This window comes from Varanus komodoensis, unplaced genomic scaffold (genome assembly GCF_004798865.1).
Source record: "Varanus komodoensis strain SLA01 unplaced genomic scaffold, ASM479886v1 scaffold15, whole genome shotgun sequence".
Lineage (NCBI taxonomy): Eukaryota > Metazoa > Chordata > Lepidosauria > Squamata > Varanidae > Varanus > Varanus komodoensis.
In genome coordinates this window covers 12234203-12254198 of record NW_025335440.1, presented here as the reverse complement: position 1 = coordinate 12254198, position 19996 = coordinate 12234203, and the positions used below count along the sequence as shown (strand labels likewise).

General features: G+C 47.4%; 1 protein-coding gene across 1 annotated transcript in view; it reads right to left on the bottom strand.

The window, feature by feature from the left end:
- Positions 1-19996, bottom strand: part of DPP6 (dipeptidyl peptidase like 6) — a 372651-nt gene that overhangs the window by 23703 nt on the left and 328952 nt on the right. Inside the window, exons 11-16 of the mRNA XM_044425269.1 lie at positions 16651-16774; positions 15117-15155; positions 9817-9924; positions 9065-9156; positions 6777-6824; positions 5373-5491 (exon numbers count right to left, since the gene is read on the bottom strand). Of these exons, the coding sequence (XP_044281204.1) occupies positions 5373-5491; positions 6777-6824; positions 9065-9156; positions 9817-9924; positions 15117-15155; positions 16651-16774 (530 nt within the window). The remainder of the gene's footprint in view (positions 1-5372; positions 5492-6776; positions 6825-9064; positions 9157-9816; positions 9925-15116; positions 15156-16650; positions 16775-19996) is intronic.

Below are 19996 nucleotides of genomic sequence, written 5' to 3'. Positions count from 1 at the left end.
AAACACACTCAGACCACACACTGCCACTGCACAGGGGACAATCCTGTATCTGAAGCACAGGCAGAGAACAGTTCTCTCTTTGAAGGTCTGCCTTGTCTGAGCCCTTTTAAAGATACCGAAGTCAAGACGGCATCCAAGGTCCTGCCATGATTCATTCTGTCACCTGCTGCTCTTCCCCACCATTGAGAAATACGCTGTGTGCAAGTCATAGTAATTATTCATATTTCTTTACATATGCATGCAAGTGTGTGTGTAATTCAATTGGCATATGCACATCTTGTGCAAATCAGTATCCTCTCTTGTCCTCTGTTTTGGCGATGCCTTTTTGATGGGACCATGGGGGCCACCCAGGTTCTAGTCCCCACTCAGTTATGAAACTCAGTAAGTGATTTTAAGTGGGACTGCAGGTGGTGCAGTGGTTTAAACTGCTGGGCTGGTAGATCGAAAGGTCGCCGGTTCGAATCTGCACAATGGGGTGAGTTCCCATTGCTCCGTCCCAGCTCCTGCCAACCTTGCAGTTTGAAAGCATGCAAATGCAAGTAGATAAAAAGGTACCACTTCGGTGGGCAGGTAACAGCGTTCCGTGCACTTCGGTGTTTAGCCATGCCGGCCACATGAGCACGGAGACTGTCTGCAGACAAACGCTGGCTCCCTCGGCCAGGAAACGGAGATGAGCACCGCCCCCTAGAGTCAGGCATGACTGGACTCAACACCAAGGGGAAACCTTTACCTTTACCTTTAAGTGACTTTGGGTCAGTCAGCTGTTGTTGTGAGGATAAAACTGAGGTTTGCACACCACCTGGAGCAAAATTCCTTGCTGTACAGTACTTTAGAACCAAGAGACCAAAATCTCAGAATGAATAAATAGACAGCTGCATCCTCAGTATTCTTTTTATATAAAATCTGCAGGTCACACAAATGATGTTGATTTTCTGTAACTTGACATTTCACATTCCCGAAGAAATGCAACAACTAATCCGCTTTAGGTCTTTTCATCTTTAAACTAAACATGCAACCTACATTATAAATTCCCATTTTTCTCAGAACTGTTTTCCCCACTAGTAAATTTACAGGCACAGAGATTTAATATTCATGCAGCATTTATCAAATGTTAAATGGGTCTGTTGAAATCAGAAAACATGACACCTAATAAAGAGTCCGGCTGGAACTGAAGGCGAATGATGCAGCTCTTCTCAAATCTCTAAATCTTTAGGAACATCTGCACTTACGCACCCAAGAGTAAAGAGTTCAGCCAAGGTCTTTTATCAGCTTCTGGAAATAAACACCCCTCGCCATCCTATTCTCAGAACATGTGTGATGCCACCTTGCAATTTCTCCCATTTTGTTATTGGGGGCACGAAGTTTCAGTAGCTGTGATCATCTTCTGCTTCGGAAGAGGATCAGAACATGTGGAGCAAAGCTGTGCAACCAATTAAACCGGTTTCACAGTGGCTCTTCCCCCTGGGCCGCTTGGGAGCAGGAGGAACTTGGGAACCCCAGGAGAGCTCTCAGTGCTCTCACCACAGAAGTACAATTGTCGGGAATTATTATCCGCCTAAATTAGACTGCTGAAATGAAAGCATCCTGGGGAGACAAGTGTGTGATAAGGGTGTGAATGGACTTGTGTGCGAGCTCCGCTCTGCAACCGAAAACCAAGGCGGATCCTATGTCTAGAGCCACCTGGTTCTACAACAACATGAGGCTCTTCCCAAGCTGCAGTTTTGCACCTCCAGGTTCTAGTGGAAAGCAAAGCAGCTCTCACAAACTTAAAGTGACCTTCCCCAAGCTGGTGGCCTCCAGATGCACTGGACTACAATTACCATGTTCCCCCATCCAGCCAGGCTTGGAGCTGTAGTCCCACTTCCTGGAAGGTGCTATGCTGGAGAAGCCTAGCCTGAAGTCGACACACCCCTGCAGTGCTGTTCATGCAATAAGGTCTTGACCAACACTTTAAATTAACTGATGGCACCTCTTAGGGCATCTGCCAGAATCGTCTCCAATGCTGGCAGGCAGGGCAGTGGCGAAATCAGTGGGAAAACTTGCTTAATTCAGTTCCAGACAAATGGGAAACAAAGCAAGGCCTTGTTTGCCCTCAGATTCATCACTGGGCTCAAATCTTTGTCTCAATTAATTAATGAATTAATTAACTCTACTCTGCCCACTCACCAAAACTTAGGCAGTGCAGCTCTGTTGCACCATTTTCCACAGTTCCCCTCTTAAACATTTACCTCTGCAGTCAGCAGACACTGCTTCTCTGCAGAATTGTCCGTTCTGGTCACTGACATGGGAGAAAACCTCCCAGGCTCCCGGCGAGAGTCAGGCTAAGCTGGAAGCCACTGATTGTTCTTCTCAGTTTCCTATTCCCCCACCCATCGGCATGTCAGTGAGCAATTAGGGGTAATTTACATTAAATTAATGATGCTTCACACCACAATGAAATATTTTATAACGATCAAATGAATGATCTCTTAGAGGAAGCAGAAACCTTCCAGTGATGCAGCAGCAGGCTAGAAAAGAGGTCTGCATCGAATTCCAAGTCTGGCATCAGATATCTCTAGAAGTACTTTGTACTATTTATTTATTTAAAACGTTTTTATGCCATCCCCATCGCAACGAAGCCTCGGGGCAGCTCACAACAGAAACAAATACATAACTACATAAATAATAACAATATAACAATAAAAAAATTGAGAGTTCCTCGATATTTCCCACCTGAGAGTTTCTCTGGACATTATGGCCTGGTGGGACGATGCTAAATGATGGCCTTGTGCTCATGCTCTCTTTTCTTTCAACTGGAGTTTTCACTTCCATTTTCAGCTAACTGTATCATACATCTGACCTCTAAACTGTGATTAATCCTAACTATGATTTATGGAAACCAACTTCATAAACCATGGCTTGATGTTTGTTTGTTTCCCTAAACCAATTTTCTCCAACATGGTACCTTCCATGGACTAGAAACTCCCAACATTGTCCAGCCAACATGTACCAGGGAAAGGTGGCCATAAACCATAGTTAGGGTTTATGCTGCCTAACCACAGTTTATCTGATTCAGACATAAAGCTAAATTATAGTTAAACACGGACACGAACACTTCTGCTTTCCTTCTCATGATGGTGATAGAGACAAGTAGGGAGCTGATGACCCTATATTTGCATAATAGTAAACATTTAGCAGCGCCAGCCAACGATGACACATTAGAACCAAATTCACAGCATCAGTGAAGAAATGCCTTTACTATGAGCAATGCTCATAAACTTATGTTCAGGCCTGGGAGTTTCACTTCTTCAGATTCTTCATGAAAAAGCAGTCTTTAAAGACTGCTGGAACAAAGTACTCCGATCAACCATGGTACCAGTCTTTGCTCATGTTTGCCTGCAAAGAGAGCCTGGATGCTTTTGTTCTAATGGGCCAACACGGCCATCCAGTTTTGCTCCACTTTGGAGAAAAAAGGCAAATCAGTACCAAATAACATTTAATTTTTTAAAGAAGCAGTTATTCTTAAAGACATGCATACTCTGTCTCTATTAAGCATTTCCAACGGAGCAAAACGAGGAAGAATGAATTGCAAAAGCTGGAGAGCTCTGGCTGCAGGAGGGTTCCATAAATGTGAGCCTTGCAGCCAGACTGTATTTTATGCTAACAGTGACACCAATTTCGAGCCAGGAAGGAACAACCACGTGGGTTTGCTTGGGGGACGCATTCAGTCTCTGCGAGTTACAGAGGCCCTTCTTGCCAGCAACAATGTTGACATTTACAGCCCTATCCTGTGCATGCTTGCTCAGAAGTAATCCCACTGAAACCCAACAGAGTTTAACCTCAGCCTTTCCATCCAACTCCACAAAGCATTTCTGCAATGTCAGTCACATAGCATGCCTTTGTTCATCCTCCATCCGAAACCGAAAACCTAACCCAGTGAAAACCTTGGACATTTTAGATTAGCGGAGTGCCGAAATCCTGCCAGGTGTTTTGTAAGCTCCTGGTGGCTCCCCGTGGAAAAAGCACTTGTTTTCCTGCCTCTTTTGCAGGCATCTTGGGATCTTTGAATCCCTGCTCAGTGCAGGGTCTTCAGCTCTTACCCCGCTGCGAGGAGGTGGCTGAAGGTGGGGGCACTTTGTCTACTCTGTTCTGTCCTTCCAGCCTTTCCATCTGCTTGAAAAGCCTGCAGGACTTGGGGCTTCCTGGTCCTGCCAAATGCCTGAATCCTAAGCAATAACACGCCACCCGCCGCACCTCACTCAGCCTTCAGGCAGCTCCACCAGAAAGGAAGAAGGAAGTCCTTGAGGGGATTCCTTGGAAGCATCAGCAGCCAAAGATGCTGCAAGAGCAGAGCTGGAGAAAAATGGTAAAACCAACAATAAACAAGGACCCCCCCCCCCTAGCCTCAGTCTTCTCCTTCCAGTAGGGAAGACAACCTCATCCTCCACACTGAGGAACTTCTCCAAACTTCTCACTCCTTCCTGAAACTTCTGGCTGCCATGTCTTCTCAAACTTCTCAATGAATGGTTGAAAACAGATCTTGAACAATTCAGCCCACTGATCTTCTAGACCGGGACTTCATGGTCTTATGAGGGGGCACTTCAGATGGCCATGGGTATTTCTCCCATTGTGAAGGACACAACACACCTTTCTCTTCACCTGCTTCAACTTCCATTCCACACTCTAAATGGCTTTGATATTCCTGGTAATTTTAGAAGAACAGCAACACCACTGTTGGCCAGCCCTGATGAAAAACGTGCGATCTTAGGCAAGTTTATGGTGCAATCCTATGAAAGTTTAGACAGAAAAAAGCCCTACAGCTGCCAGCACGCCTGAGCCAGCACGGTATGAGATTGGGTCGTTAGACTTCCTTAAAACATGGGACCACTGTGCCTGCAGGAGTAGCACTTTTGCTCTCGGATGCCCATCAGGGTCATTGGCCCCGAAGTCCCGTCCCAGCTGCACCAGTGACTGACCCACAAGAGGGCTGAATACCTCAGCCAAATTGTCCTGAGAAGATGCCAACTATTCACATGACTTGCTGAGTTATGGCGACTAGAAACTGGGGTAGGGTATGGAACGCATCAATGGGGGTTCACCCCAGATCTCCACGAATTAGGTTCTACTTCCTACACCCCAGAACAGCCTTCCCCAAATGCATTGGACAACAACTCCCAGTAATCCTGACCCCCAGCATGCTGTCTGGGGCTGATGGGAGGAGATGTCCAAAACACCTGCAGGGTGCCGGGCTGGAAAGCAGGGGAAGCTTTCAAGACACTTGCACAAGACTGACGTGCAGGCGCTGGTTCTTCAGCAACCTGCATGCCATGCCCTTCTCTGGGCTCAGTTCAGCCAGTCCCACCCCCCGCCCCCCGATAAAGCCCAAAGCCTACCTTCACACGTCAATATGAAATATGCCATGTTGTGGCTGAACGAGGCGCTGAAGTATGTGCAGTTGTTAATCAGATCGCAGGAGAGGCACTGCCTGTTGAAGGTCCCTTTGGTGCTGGCACTGAAAGAGAAAAGGGGAAGGCAGTGACATGTCTGGAGTGCCAGGAAGCAGAGGCAGCTTGGAGCAGACCAGCTTGGAGAACATAGGAAGGTGCCTGGTGTCTTGGCCAGGGACAGGCGTGTGGCCAGTGTCCCCTTGGCCAAGAGATGGGAGGTTTGATGCCAAAAGTGCAGAATTCTCCCACAGACTATGGATGATTTACATGTGTGCATTGTGAGAAACTTCCATACTGTAAGTTATGTGTTTTGAGAATTTAGTGCACTCTGAGAAAGCTTTGCATTTTTCAAGCACCTATTTTGCAAAAAAGAAGGCACGTTTGGGAAGTTGCAAACATTTCTGGAGATCAGAGTATTTTTTCAGGGAATTGTGAACTGAAATGATATTCTGATACATAGCTAGGCCCAGGTTTGGTCCCTAAGATCTCTGGCTAAATGTTGGGGCCATGTAGCAGGTGATGGAAAATGCCCAGAGATGGGCAGAACTGGTATAAGACACCCTCCTCCAAAAGGGCATCCTGGGGATAACTTGCATTGTAGCACCCATCATCCTTGGCCCACCAACTGTGGAAATGGAGGTGCAACCCAACACATCTGGGTTCGATCAGGTTGGGGAAGGTGGATATAAGGAATCTCCGTATGTTTTCCATACGCAGCTGAAGTTGGTCTCAGAGCACGTGGGATGACAACCATGGCTGTGATGGGGTCATGACCTCTCTGGATGGGTGGGCATATTTGGCTTTGTAAGGAAGCGTTGTGCATAGTCACACAAAAAGGCTGCCATGATGGGACGCAAAGCATTTTTTCCCTGGAAGACAATCAGGAGAAATTTGCCCAAGAGCTGAGGTACAACACCGAGGGGAGGGCAGTTGCTCCGAAACACAAGTCTTTTGAGTGCAAAGGTTCCCAGTTAAAACATAATTTAAAAACATCAGCAGAGTAAGATGTAAATCCAGAGGGGCAGGGAAGCTGGTGAGCACCAAGTGCAAACTGGTGATGCAAACTGTTCCTAAAAGCGACAAGAAAAGGGGAGGCTGAAATGATTCAGATCTTTCTGCTTCCATTGGTACAAAATCTATACCAGTTTGTTCATTTTGTCAAAACAAAGGCACAAAACACAACCAAGCCCATCTGAAGGTTTTGAAAAGGGATTGCAAAATCTTCACTTTCTGACAGAGTTGTGCACATTACTCACTTTGTGATGAATCCGCTCGGGCATGAGAAAACCTCAACGGCCTCTTTCAGGGAAATAATCTAAAAATTGTCTCTTGGCTTAAAATAAATCATACCTGTATAAATGTCGTGTCCTTGGTGACTCTTCTGTGCTGAGGAAATAGCTAAAATAAAATGGACATAAAATATAACTAGACTTTTAGGAACAGTATTTCATCTGTGTTATCTACATAGATGTAAATTTTCATTAAAATAGAAGTGGGAAATAAACCCCAGAAACATTCTTCTAACATCTTATAGCTTCTAGTCCAGCTTAATCAACCTGGTGCCTTCCAGATGAGTTGGACTGCAGTTCCCATCATTCCTAGCCAGCACGCCATGCTGAACTGCTCCAGGTTGGAGAAGACTGTTCTGTAGTTAACATCTTGCTCATTCCAGTTTTTATCTCTCTTAGCAAGAAAAACAAAAATATAGGTCTCTAGTCCTCAAGGCCACAAGCTAGTGATTCCGAAGTGGCAATGGAGAGACTCTACGGCAGAGGAACTGCCAGGCAAGCAAAAGGAATGAATTGGGTGGGGAACGCTGGCTGGTCTGCAACTTGCCCTTTCCATGGGAGTGTTGGAGGGATGAGAGAGCATTACTTTGGAAGAAACCAAAACTTCTCCTGGTCTGCTCCCAGGATCAACTCTTTTTACTGCTAGTGCTGTGAAAAAACCCACCAGCAGGGACTCAACTGATGCAGAAAGAACAGTTCTGGCGGAAATGCACATCTGCACAATCCTACAGCCCACCAGCAGCTGACTGAGGGCCTCATTTATTGTTTGCTTATCTCATTTCCTGCCCTTTGGGAGCAACAGAAGGAGCAGAAGGAAGGAGTCAGCATTTTTAGAAGCGACATTTTCTTAGGGGTTCAATCTGGACCAAGTTTATCAGCTTGACTCTGGCTTCCCTCAGTCTGATGCCTTTTCGAAAGGTTGGTCTGCACATTTCCAGGAATGGCTGGAGATTATGGGATGCAAATCTGGAAGGTACCAGGTTGGGGAAGGCAGCTCTGCTCTCACTGGGTAACAAAAGGCTCAAGTTAGGCTATTTAACACAGTGGGACTTACTTAGGAGTAGCCATGTGGAAGACTGTGGAGTTAAAGCCATATTGCTTTAAACGGGGCCAAAGCATGATTAATCCGTGGATCCAGCCTCACATATTTTTTTGCCTGGGCTCATGTTTTTCCTGTCTACTTTGTCAGGCCTCTGCAACTGCACAGGCTCCCAAAGGCCGGGCAGGGCCCTCTGCACAAAGCTGTTTGGGTAAACGTGAAGGGCTGGAGATCACGCAGCAAAGGTCTCATGCAGAATTTTTCAGATTTAGAAATAGCTGTCAAAGAAAATTCAACACGTTCACAAATTGCAGTTGGGCACATGATACGCTTGTCAAAATGAGACGGAAATTGCTATCTGTGTGCAATTAAACGGGCCAAATTAGCTGCAGCCTTCCAGCTGTCATTTGAAAACGACTAAGGCATTATTCAATAGCTACAAAAGCAATACCCAAAAGTTGTCCATTGTACCAATATTAATCCTGATGCTTCAGAAAACCCATGTGAGGTGCTCAGCAATTCCCTCCTCAGCCCAGCTCACACTGACTGGGTTCAGATAACAGGATACTAAAGGGCTGAGTATGGGTCGGGTGTGGGCTGTTGTTGAAATGTGGTTTATGGTGCTGTCAGAACGCGGGTGAGATAACAAGCCTGAACAACCTACATTTCACAACCCAAAAACAAACCATGGCTTCTTTTTATGGTTAGCATAGCTGGATTCAGACAGCATGCCGACTTGCACTCAACCCATGCTCAGCTCCTGTCCTTGACAATCCTGCTCAACTCCTGTGAATTCAGGGCTGTGGCTTCCTTCACAGCGTCCATCTCATGTCCGGTCCTCCTTTCCTTCTCCTGTCTTTGACTTTCCCTAACATGATTGTCTTCTCCAGGGAGTCTTGCATTCTTATGGCTTCTGTACTTCAGCACAGATCTCCCAGGTCTCCGTCCAAAGCAATGCACTCTGGGCTAGATAACCTCCCATAGCTCAGCATTCCCACCTGTAAATCCCAGAGAGTCACTGGTGGCTGGCATTAGCCGCCCTTTGGAAACAGGGATGCGTAACACAGGGCCTGAGAGCTGCGTGCAGCCCGCAGACTAATTTCATGCAGCAACTGGCCAAATTTCCAAGCCCGCTGCTTGTGCGCTCCAGCAAATGCATTTAGCGTCTGCCTGCCAGGAAGTTGGCTGTGTAAGAACAAAGGAGAGGCAGGAAAAGGGATATCGGAAAGAGAGAAGTGGAGATACAGCACTTGAGGGATTACCCACGCGGGAATATTGCCTGACAGTTTATATATCTATAAAATACTTACATTTTATGCTGCTTCTCATCATATCCCAAAATCTTGGTCACGTCCCAATCACCTGACGTAATAGACTGCAAGTTATCATTGCTACTGTTGGGCTGCCAAGAAAGAGAAGAAAAAGCTGAGTTTCAAAAGGGACCCCCGCTGGTTAAAATATGATGCTTGTTTTCCCAAGACTTGGGGGTCTAAGTGGCAAACCCACTCTAAGGCTGTGCATCCTCTGTCCCATGAGGGAAGCCTCCCTCTTGTGCTGCCCACAGCCATGCCAGCTGGGAATGATGGGCATTACAGTCCAAGACCCCTGGAGAGTTCCAGGTGGGAGCTGCTGCCTGATGTCGAAGGCAAGTGTGGCTGAAATGAGGCAAAGGCAGGTGAGGTGAGTGTGGCCACGTTCTCACCTCTGGTCATGCACCTGTCTACCAGCGCATGCACAGATCTTCTCCCAACTGTGCCAGGCATACCTGGCCCTCCTGCTGCTAATTGACCATCACAACCACCCTGTAAGAAAGGCTCATTAAATACAAAACCACTCTTCCAAAGTCCCTGTCTTGAAAAGATCCAGATCTCCTCAGCATGTTTCAGGTGTGATGCATTCAAAGGTATGCATGTGGCAGCATCATAGGAGCCACTGTGTATCCATTAGGAACAGAGAAAACTGCCCTTGGTGCATCTCGTCCAATCCTGATTGGCAGACGCTCTCCCAGGTTTCCCGTCACTACATGCGCTATCAATGTATCAGCTGCAAAGGCTTGTCTCACCTGCGATGAGGACATCGCGATGTGGTAGAAGTCGCCCCGCCCGCCCTGAGGAATGGCTCGGATAAAGAAGAAGATCTTGCCATCTTTGGAGAAGACTGGCTCTTCGTTCTGCAAACGCGAGAAAGTTGGAAATGGTACGACAGTAAATATGCAAGAGGCTTAAGCAAAACCCTCTAGAGAGAACCATGGTGCTCTCTAATGCCTTGGCACTCCCTAACTCTGCTGGGCACAGGCCGCCAGCCACCAGCTCAGCAAAATACTTCATCTTTGCAATTCAGAGTAGTCCAGGAGTGCACAAGCATCGTGGCCCTGAGGGCAACAACGGGATTCTCCTGGGGAGGCAGCTGCTGCACACACACTCTCTCTCTCCCTCTCTCTTAAAGATCACCTGCACACACATCACACTCACAGAGTGTTTCCCTGGCAAACATTGGCCCAACAGCCCTGAGCCTGGCCTTGCAAGCTGCAGCTGATGCAGAGCATCTGGAGGCACCAGCCTAGAGGAGACCGATCTGCAAGCTTGGCCGCAGGCCCAGGGGACCTTCTGGAACTGGGTGGGACCTTGCGTGTGCCCTCTCCTCTCCCCATTCCTTCTTCCCCGGGTGCTGCGCCTTTTTAGATCATAATCCTGTGAGCAGGGACTATCTTGTTTTTCTGCGTCAGAATGTAAACCACTCCAGCAGGCCTTTTGGGTGGGGAGTGAGATGAAACTATTTAAATAAGTAAAGAGCTCTCAGTGCCCAGCCATAATACCTGGGTTTCTCCCCCAGGATCCCTTTCTGCATTCAGTGGCTCTTGACTGAGAACTATACGCAGAACATGGTGGTTCTTGTGGACTGAGCACCACTTGTCAAGGAAGGAAACCGAGAGGGGATTTGAGGCATCACAGCAATCTGGTTTCCAGAGTATTACACTTTTGGCAAAGTATCTGGCAAAAAACAGCTGAAAGGCATTTCAACTAGAGACTTTTGTTCAAAGATTTTGCAGCTTGAGGCTTCATTTCTGCCCAAGGCTGGCCTGTTAAGCTGCAACAACCAAACCAGACTTGGTCCTTTAGCCATGTGCTCGCCCTCCACAAAAAACAGGCAATTGGATTGAGTCGGTTGAGACATAAACACAAGAAAGTGAGCACCTGCACCTGCATATGCTAATTTACAGAGGCTGACATCCCCATTAGTAAAAAAGAAAGGCATGGACAGGGCATTTGGTTTCCGAAAATACTTTAGGGAGAAATATCCAAGGCAGAGAGGTAGCAGGAGGCAACACACATGCCAGCAAAATCAGAGGCGATAGAAATTACCCTGAGATTCGGGGTTCCAAAAGAAAGGTTCAAGGCTGCAGCCCTGGTGGGCTTCCCTGTAACCCTGCTTCTATAGTCATGCTGTTCACTGCTCATTGTTCAAAACCAAGGTTTGAGCTACCAAATGGAAAGGCAAGCGATGGTTTAGAGAGGCTTACCTACTTTCACTTCCCATCTGCTCAGCACTTGCACTGCTAAGGTGCAACAGCTGGGCCTCCAGAGATGGAGCAATGGCTGAAAGTAGAGTGCGTCTCTTCAGACATCAGGCTAAGCCACAGTCACCATGAACCATGGTCTGCAGGTCCAAGTCTTGCAAACCACGGTTTCTGTTTCCAGTTCGCCACTGGCCCTAGGACTTGCCAGTTCAGACAAACTCTTTTGGCAGTGTTTGTGGCTGAGTCACACTGTCATCCGTGGTTGAGTTTGCTGCATGCACACCATTGTCTGCTGTGGTGAATTGTGATGCTTGTTTCTCTTCTAGCTTGTTTGCGTAACAAGAGTTTCACCATAAGTGAATTTGTTCCTTGGGCTGAAAGACACCCCTACTTTAGAGCATCCACTGCATCCACCATAGCCCAATGGCATGGCCAGAAGGCATATGAAGCCACTACCTTGCTGAAGCTAAGCAGGTCTGCATCTGAGCAGTGCCTGGAGGGGAGACCAGCTCCATGGGACTCCCCCATGAAGTTCCACAACGGCAGAAAAGAGGGGTATGTATGCGATCCCATCAATAGGCATGGCAAACTGGACTTGAGGGGAATGGTAAGTAGACCCATGGAAGTTCTGACTTAATGGCCTGGCCCCAATCCATGCACTTGTCACCAGCCCACAACCCTCCCTGCAAAATGGCAGAGAAAAGACATTCTGCAGGGATCCGTCTGTCTCCCTTCCTTCCCACGGGCTCCTTACTGTCGCCTTCTAATGGCCCCTTCTGCTCTCCTTTATCAGAAAAGACCTTCACTGCACACGTTTCATGCTAAGTCTGTGCTTATGTCTCCCCGCTGAAGTTGCATCGTCACAGTGTGATGCGCCCGCTAATGAGTCTCATTCGCAGGCTTTACTGAAAATTACATGGCATGAATTACATTATTTAATAGAAGCCATGGATAGCCGTCGTCTCTTCTGCCACCCTGCAGAATGAAAACTGGCAGAAGTCCTGAGCAGCACATTCCTGTTCCGTTTGGCTGGCACTCTCTTTGCACGGCAGAAGGAGATGGCGCGCCTTAGCGGCCACTGGATTGAGCTGCAGCCTAAAACTGAGACGAGCTTGACAGGGCCAAGATCAAACCACAGTAGCAAGGCCAGGCCTGGGGCACCTTCCACGCACTCAACATGGCACAAGAATCCATGCGTAGGGTGTCTTTATTTCACGAGAGGTGGAATATAAAATGTATCAGTGATTAAAGGCACAATCCTATGTGTGTTTAGATCCATACGGTTGTTAATTTCTAAACAAGCATGGGATTGAACCCTAAATGCAGTGGCATCTCTAAGAAATACTCAGTCTGCCTCTTGCCTTCCCACTTCATTTCCATGGGATCCGAGGAGGAGAACCTCTTACCCATTGCTCCCAACAGGAGTGACCTGGGCTCAGGGACCCACCTCAATTTTAGGGTTGCTCCTTTTTACACCATGGCAGAGAATCCCCTAAGGCACCTTGTGACTGGCCAGAGTGCATATCCTCCCTGTCCTCAGACCTCCATTCCTCTTCCTTCCCTCTGTTGTCTCCCGGATCAAAGTTTAGCTTCACCGAACTGTTCTGTCATCAGAGGACACACACAATGTCCAGCGGCAGCCCAAACCAAGGCAGTTCCGCAGCACATCTGCATAGGGTGGTCCAGCCAGGGCTGCAGCAGCCTCTTATCTGCCGAGTGTCCCAGGAACACGGGAAGCTTCCCCCCACCCCCCTCCTCCTCAGGTCCTTTCACGTGAAGCGCACTGGGCAGCAAGCTTCTCACAAACAGTCCTATCCACAGCAGCACGGTTGGCATCTTTCCATTTGATGTCCACCTTCCGTGGGCCATCTTTTAATGGAATTTAATATTTATAAGCTCCCTACACCAAGGCAGAAACTGGTCCATCGAGCCCACTGTTATTGACACTGACTGGCAGCAGCTCTCCAGGGCACGAGCTTTTCCTAGCCCTATGTGGAGAGGCCCAGTGTTTGTTCCTGGGACCGTCTCCCACTGGCCCTCAGCACTGCCGCAGCAGCGACAACAGCCGCAGTCCAGGTATGCAGGGCCGGGGATGGCCAATGGGTCATTCTCAGTCTTGCCATGAATGCCCTCGTCTTAAAGAGCGATCCCATTTGTACCCGAGTGTTTCATTAAAAGAAAAGAAATCCTGTGCAAATCTTTACCCTTTGTGCACGTTCCCCTCAATTTTGGTGCACATTTTTAGAAGTATGCATTTCCCCAAGTGCTTCACACTGCTGGAATGCAGCCTCGTGGTGCTTTGCCCAAAAATACATTTTGCATACCCCTGTCCTGAAAACGCACCGCAGAGTTGGCAAAAAATGTAGGCTTCAGTGCCCACAGCTGTCCTGGTTTTCCTAAAGGCCCAGGAGCTGCAAATTAGGTAAATGTGTTTAGCGCCCACCCCCCAGCACCCAAGGAGCTCATTAATTCCTCACCCACTCCTAGCCGGGATTGGCCTTGACTGAATAGCAATACACAGGTGGCCATAAACGGATACATGAGTGTAAGGACTCCGAAACTACCTTCTGAACTTAAAAAAGCTATAAATTTACAGGGCAGTAATTTGTAGGGCTATTACAACTCGATGATCTGAGAGAGTAAAATAGAAAGGAGATAACTTATTAATCACTCACTTAGTCAACCCGAGAAGCTTGGAATAGCTGTACTGTCAAATGCAATTCCCATAGACTTTTCTTAGGAAAGCAGTTTGTGCTCATCCATGGGATTGTGTCAAATGCCATTAAATTCTTGGTGATTAATATCATACCCTTGCTTCCTTGATGGCTAAGAACCTGGGTGCTAGAAATAGAGAAAGCTGGAGGGAAATTTTGGCAAAAAGAATGTGGTGACTGAAATAGCTGCTTCAGTTCCATAGGAAAAGTGCGTTTTCCAGGCTCCGGGAAGGAAGGAACAAAACTGTTTGATTTCAGACACTTATCTTTGGTTAGTCTTGCTCTTTTCAGGGAAGGCAAGATGCTTCCCAGTTGCGGCATTCACACCACTGGCCCCGATGAGTGTCATTTACCTTTACAAACACAAACAACCTTACCCCTCTTTATTTGTTTATTTATGTATGATATTTAAATCCCACCTTTCCCCCACTGTAGAACTCAAGATGGCTACATGTGGTTCCCAGGTGGTCTCCCCTCCAAGCTCAGGCCAGGCTCAAGCCCGCTTAGCTTCAATATGGCGGATGCCTTCTGTGCCTTCAGACCATACTCTGACCTTCTTGTGGCATAATTCAGACCTCCCCAGTCGGGTGCTCTCCACCCGTGCTGGACTGCAAGCAATATTCCTAGCCAACAAAGCCATGGCACAACACATCTAGAAGATACCAGGCTGGGGAAGGCTGCCATAGTAGCTACTCCAGCTGAGAGCTGGTGGATATCCAGAAGTATGTCTGCATGACCCCAGAACATAACGCTGACTGCTTAGCTATGAGTAACAACTAGATTACCTTTCAGGTGTGTATGCAAAGCACTGCTGACCTGATTAAGAATATGACCAAAATTATGCCTAGCTTTGTTGACTCGAAGTTCAGTTTACCCGTTCCTCGGCCAACACTGTCCTCTCATCATGGAGACAGAAATTCTTTCAGACCAAACTGGAAGAATTTCATAGGAAGGGACTGGGAGGCCAGATCTCAGACCCCTGTTTATTTGCATTGAACCATTCATTTGCATCTTTTACATATGTTCCTCTGTCAATGTGATCAATTACTTTTTCTGTGGGGAGCAGAATCTTCTCTTTTTTATTACAGAAATGGGGGGAAGGATTCATCCAGGTGAAAAGATCACTATTACCTGTCGGTGCAGCCAGGCTGTGCTCTCATCTACATGTTTCTGAAACAAAGCAACGTAATTAAAATATTATACCGCAGTTTACCTCCGATAAATGTAGCCCACCTAGGCAGAAAGCCATTTGACTCAATTTCAGGACTGGATGAGCAAGCGCAGCGGAACCCATCTGAGCAGGCATCATGAGACGGCCTTGTGAATGAGCTCATCTTCTCCCGTCTTTCTGCTTTGGTTAAACTGAGCTTCCTTAAAGTATGGCAGGCATCCATGTGATTAATGGGAAGTTGCTAATTCAGTAGCTACCACATGTTTCATCAGTTGCTTGGGCTCTGCCTGAAGGTGAGGGTGGAACTTCCATTAGGCAGGTGAAGTGGTCACCTTACGTGACACATGGTGGGAGGTGGCAACAAAGCGTGGGAGGATCCTGCCTTCAGGCTCGCTGAGGCATCTTGCCCCATCATCACTGCTGAAGCTCGATGCATCTGCCAGTCGGGTTCGTACTGGGCTGGCAGTACTGGACTGGAAGAGGACCCCACCTTGCTCTTCATTTCAGGAATCGAAAGGAGGGGCGCAAAGGCAGAGGGGACCCAGAAGGTAACAGACGGACCTTCTTCTTGGCCCTTCCATCTTCTTCCACATCATGGTCAGCAAATTAGAACTTGGAGCAAAATGGAAACTGCAGCCTTCTTGTAAATTAGCCTTGAGCTGCTTCCAGTCCCAGGAAATAGAAAAGAGATCGGACGACGGTGGGCAAGTCAGTTGCCAAAACTGTGTAATGTTTTGGCAGCAGAAACGGGCAGCCAGCTCTTAGGCTCTAGCAGGAGCAGTGGGGTCTGATCTGCTAGGGAGCCAGATCCAAAATGCAGGAAGGCAAGAGATGAGAAGGAATCTACAACAGACATTTGATTCCCATTTGTTCTATAGGGCTGCAATTTTCCCAGGGGAAGAGAGAGCTAAAGGCCTTATAATGTGCCTCAGGGAATGGGGAAAATCTCTGGGGGGCACAATGCAGACAGCGCTGAGTGCGCTTTCAATGTGAGAAGGCTGAGCATCAGCAAGGGTAAACGCTGCAAGCCTAAGCACATTTATTTATGATCAGCCCTGCTGAACTCAGGGGGATTTGCTTCCAAGTAAACAAATACACTGGATCAGGCTGTGCACTGGATCCAGGGTGCAATCCCATGCCTATTTGGACTAAAGACTTGTTTTGTCTAAACATGCATGGGATTCTGCCCTCCATCTGAAGCATATTTCTTGGTTTAATAATATGTATCTTTTGCAAACTGTTTTGTGGCACACAATGTTCAGACTTTACAACAGAATGGGAAAGTACTACAAATGCTGTCATGAAAAATGTCAGCGTTTAGACGCCTGCAGCATCGAAGAAAACAAATGTAAAAATTCAATTAATAAGAATGTTTTTCCCACTTTGTTATTGAACTCATAATTTGGTTTTTATGCTGCAAAGCGCTTGTGAACTTGAGTTACAGGGCAACTGATACCTGCTATAAATGGGGAAAGAAGACATAACCAGAGATACCTTTGTGCAGATTCCTGTTGTTACATCACAGAGGGTAAGGATAGAAACATTCTGGGCCCTGTTTAACCAGTTTACTGCAACTTTGGTACTGGTTGCCCATTTCACCATCGTTATGTAGTATTCGCTGAAAAAACAAAGAAGGGCATCTGAGTGCTAACGTTGTTTAGGCTTAGGACCACAATGAAGAATGAAGCACAAGATGAGACATTATATTGCCTGGTTTCCCTGATGTGACACCAGTCATGGGAATGCACTGGTCCAATGGGAGACTATCTGGATGTTGCTTATCCTGTAGAACAGGGTGAGGTTTAAGGGAGGCCTGCAGATGTTTTGGACTTCAACCCCCACATGCGGCGGCTAGCACAGCCAATGGTCTGGAATGTTGGAAGCTGGAGTCCAGAACATCTGGAGGTCTACCTCATTTTCATCCCTGCTCTGTGGAAGCAGACCTCACCTGAGAGCAGGAGAACAAGATGGGGGGCAAGGGCACCCTTTTCGTCCATCTGGCCAGGACTGCTTGCTGCATTAACTCTTCCCCGCTCAACCCTGTCACCCGCGGTGGGCGTTCTGTGCCGTCGCTGTGCGTATTCATGCTGTAGCATTATATCATATTCCAGAAATTTGCCTTTCCACTTCTCACCCTGCCTTTCTTTTGTTTGCAAAGCATTACAGTAAAGTCCCATCTGTTCTATTCTTTGTAAAGCACTTAGGACTGGGTTAAGTGCTGAAGAAATAACATAACTAACAAGCAGGAAATAAATGACTCTGTTATTCATTATCCCCCTAATAATTTAAAATGTGAAGTGGTAAAATAGTTCACAGGTCAATTGTAAACAACCCACTTCTGCTCCTAGGCATCGTTGCTGGTGTTTAATACTGAATTCATGCCAGTGTTGTGGAAAGCTCTAAAACGGTGCACTTCTGGCCCAGACACTTCTGCCTGACAATTTACGTCAGGGATCGCTGGGTCCGGGGCTGGTAAGGTTACTCCCTGCTTTGAACAAAGGAGAGTCTCCACTTTTCTCGTGCAGGCTGCCCTCACTTTAGTGCCGCATCCCGCCGTGACAACCTCACTTTCCTCTTGCCAAACAGGACCCTGAGCTGGGCCCACTGGGCAGAGATGGGGTGCAGTTTTCTAGCAGTGCAGCATTCCTGGGCAGACAGTTCAGGCTGGGAAAGTGAGACAGGGAAAGGGAAACGGAAGAGGGGGTGGTGCTCTGAAGGGTCCAGTTAGCAAGTGAGATTGAAAGTCATGCTGATTTGATTCTCTGTCTGCCGGGGGAGACCCAGCAGAACACGATGGGGAGGAGCTTGTGTTGCTGGACCCGCCGAGGTGGCCCCAGGCCAAATGGGTGGCCCAGCTGGCATTCCCACCCTTTGGGACACAAGCAGCGGGAGCCCCCCGAGGGTGGAATCAGGTCTCTTGGAGGAGGCAGGCAGGAGAGAGTCGTTGCCCTTTAGAACCAACTCTTCACATGGGCAGAAACTCTTCTCACAGATCAGAGGGACCCTTCCTTTGATTTATGCAACTTGTTCACAGCTCTCACAGACGACGCTCTGAGGCATTGTCCGTGTCCGTGAATCCCCAATAAAGAAATGCATTTTATAAGCTTTTATTTCGGTCTGCTGGAAAGGAGAGGGGGAGGGGGAGAAATGTGCTGAAGACACACTGAGTTCTCACAATCTTCCTTTCCCACTGATCTGCAAAGATTCACAAGGTGGCAGCCAAGTTCCCACTGCAGGCCTCTTAGGAGGGGGGGGGGGGGAGGCTCCAAAACCTTGCCATTTGGATTCTTTTCCCTACAGCCGGAACAGCAAGATAGCCCCTGATGATTGCTGATCTGTAGAAGGACGAAAACCGAAGGTCTTCTCCCACCCTGAGATGGTGGTGCAGTTTCTAAGTGAGGCATATGTGTCTAATGCAAGGTTTTCCCAAGGAAAATCTAACTCAGAAAGACCTTTTGTGAAAGGGGTCGGAGTGACAAGTGTCCATATTTTATGATTCAGGGTCTATACTTTTTAGCTGGCTTCAGGAACCAGAAGGATGGACATGTGTCTGACTGTACCATCACCTGGCCACTCTAGTGAGATGCATTATATTTTGAATTATCATAATGATTTCCAATTATGATAAATCAAAATATACAAATTAGCACATGCACCTCATTTATCTATTTACAACACAGATATACTACTCCACATCTAAATGGATTCCAGAGCTGTGAACAATGCAAGATAAAGAAGAATATAACACCGTCTTAAAAAAAAGGAAGGAAGGAAGGAAGGAAGGAAGGAAGGAAGGAAGGAAGGGTACAGCAAGGCTGTTTTCAGCAGGCTCCACAAATAGCATAGCCTTGGTGCCTGTCTAGCATCTGGAGACAGGGCGCTCCATGGGAGCAGCCACCCCAAAGGTTCTACCCTGGGTGGTCTCCAGTCAGGTCACAGGTCCATGAGGAACCACCAGGAGAATGATGAGCTCAGTGACCAGGCAGGTTGGGAAGGCAGAAGATGCTCTCTCAAGGATGCATGCGAATCTGCATACCCCTTTCCCCATGTTTTGTGGCCACCCTGGTACCCAATCAAAATTTCTGGTTGCTTCGTTGGGAGAGAGAGCTTTAGAAGGCCTAGAAGAGGCTTCCCCAGCTGGTGTCCTCCAGATCCTTTGAACTTCAGATCCCATCAGCTCCAGCCATCAAGAGCAAACAGTCAAAACTATCAAGAGGTCAAAGCTGGGAAAGGCTGCATTTGAACATCCAAAGCACAGCATGGGGCCAGGGGGAGCCCCTCCTCAGCCAACAACTCCAAGTTCATGAGGCACACGGATGGGGCAAAATGAATTCTGCTCTTCTTTACATGAGAATTTGTCTAATTTCACACTTCCAAATTACCCCATGGAGTTCTCCAACGTAAAAAAAAGACACATTCAGAAATGTGGATATTAGGGAAAATAATGCTCAGAAGGGCATTCTGTTAGAAAAATGGTAGGCGTATATTAGTCAAAATCTGAAGGAACATGTCGAACAACGCTTATGCATTTTCAAGTGAACGTTATTTTTCCCCCAAGGTTTGGGATGAACTGACTTGAAGATCAAAGTTTGAGATGAACTGAATCTAAGAGTGGAAAAATGAGAAACTAAGCAAAATCAAAACAGGTAGATTTGTCCTTCCCTAATGAGAAAGCTAGGACCAATTCACAGCCCTCTTCCCAGCAACCCTGAGTTGGGATGTGGAATCTTCACACTTTTCGCAAGGCCACCTTTGCGTACCACCCCGAACAAATATGTGCATCCTGGCCAGGATGGTGGATTGACGCAAAGGCAAGAGGGGTGGTTGACACTGATGCCTT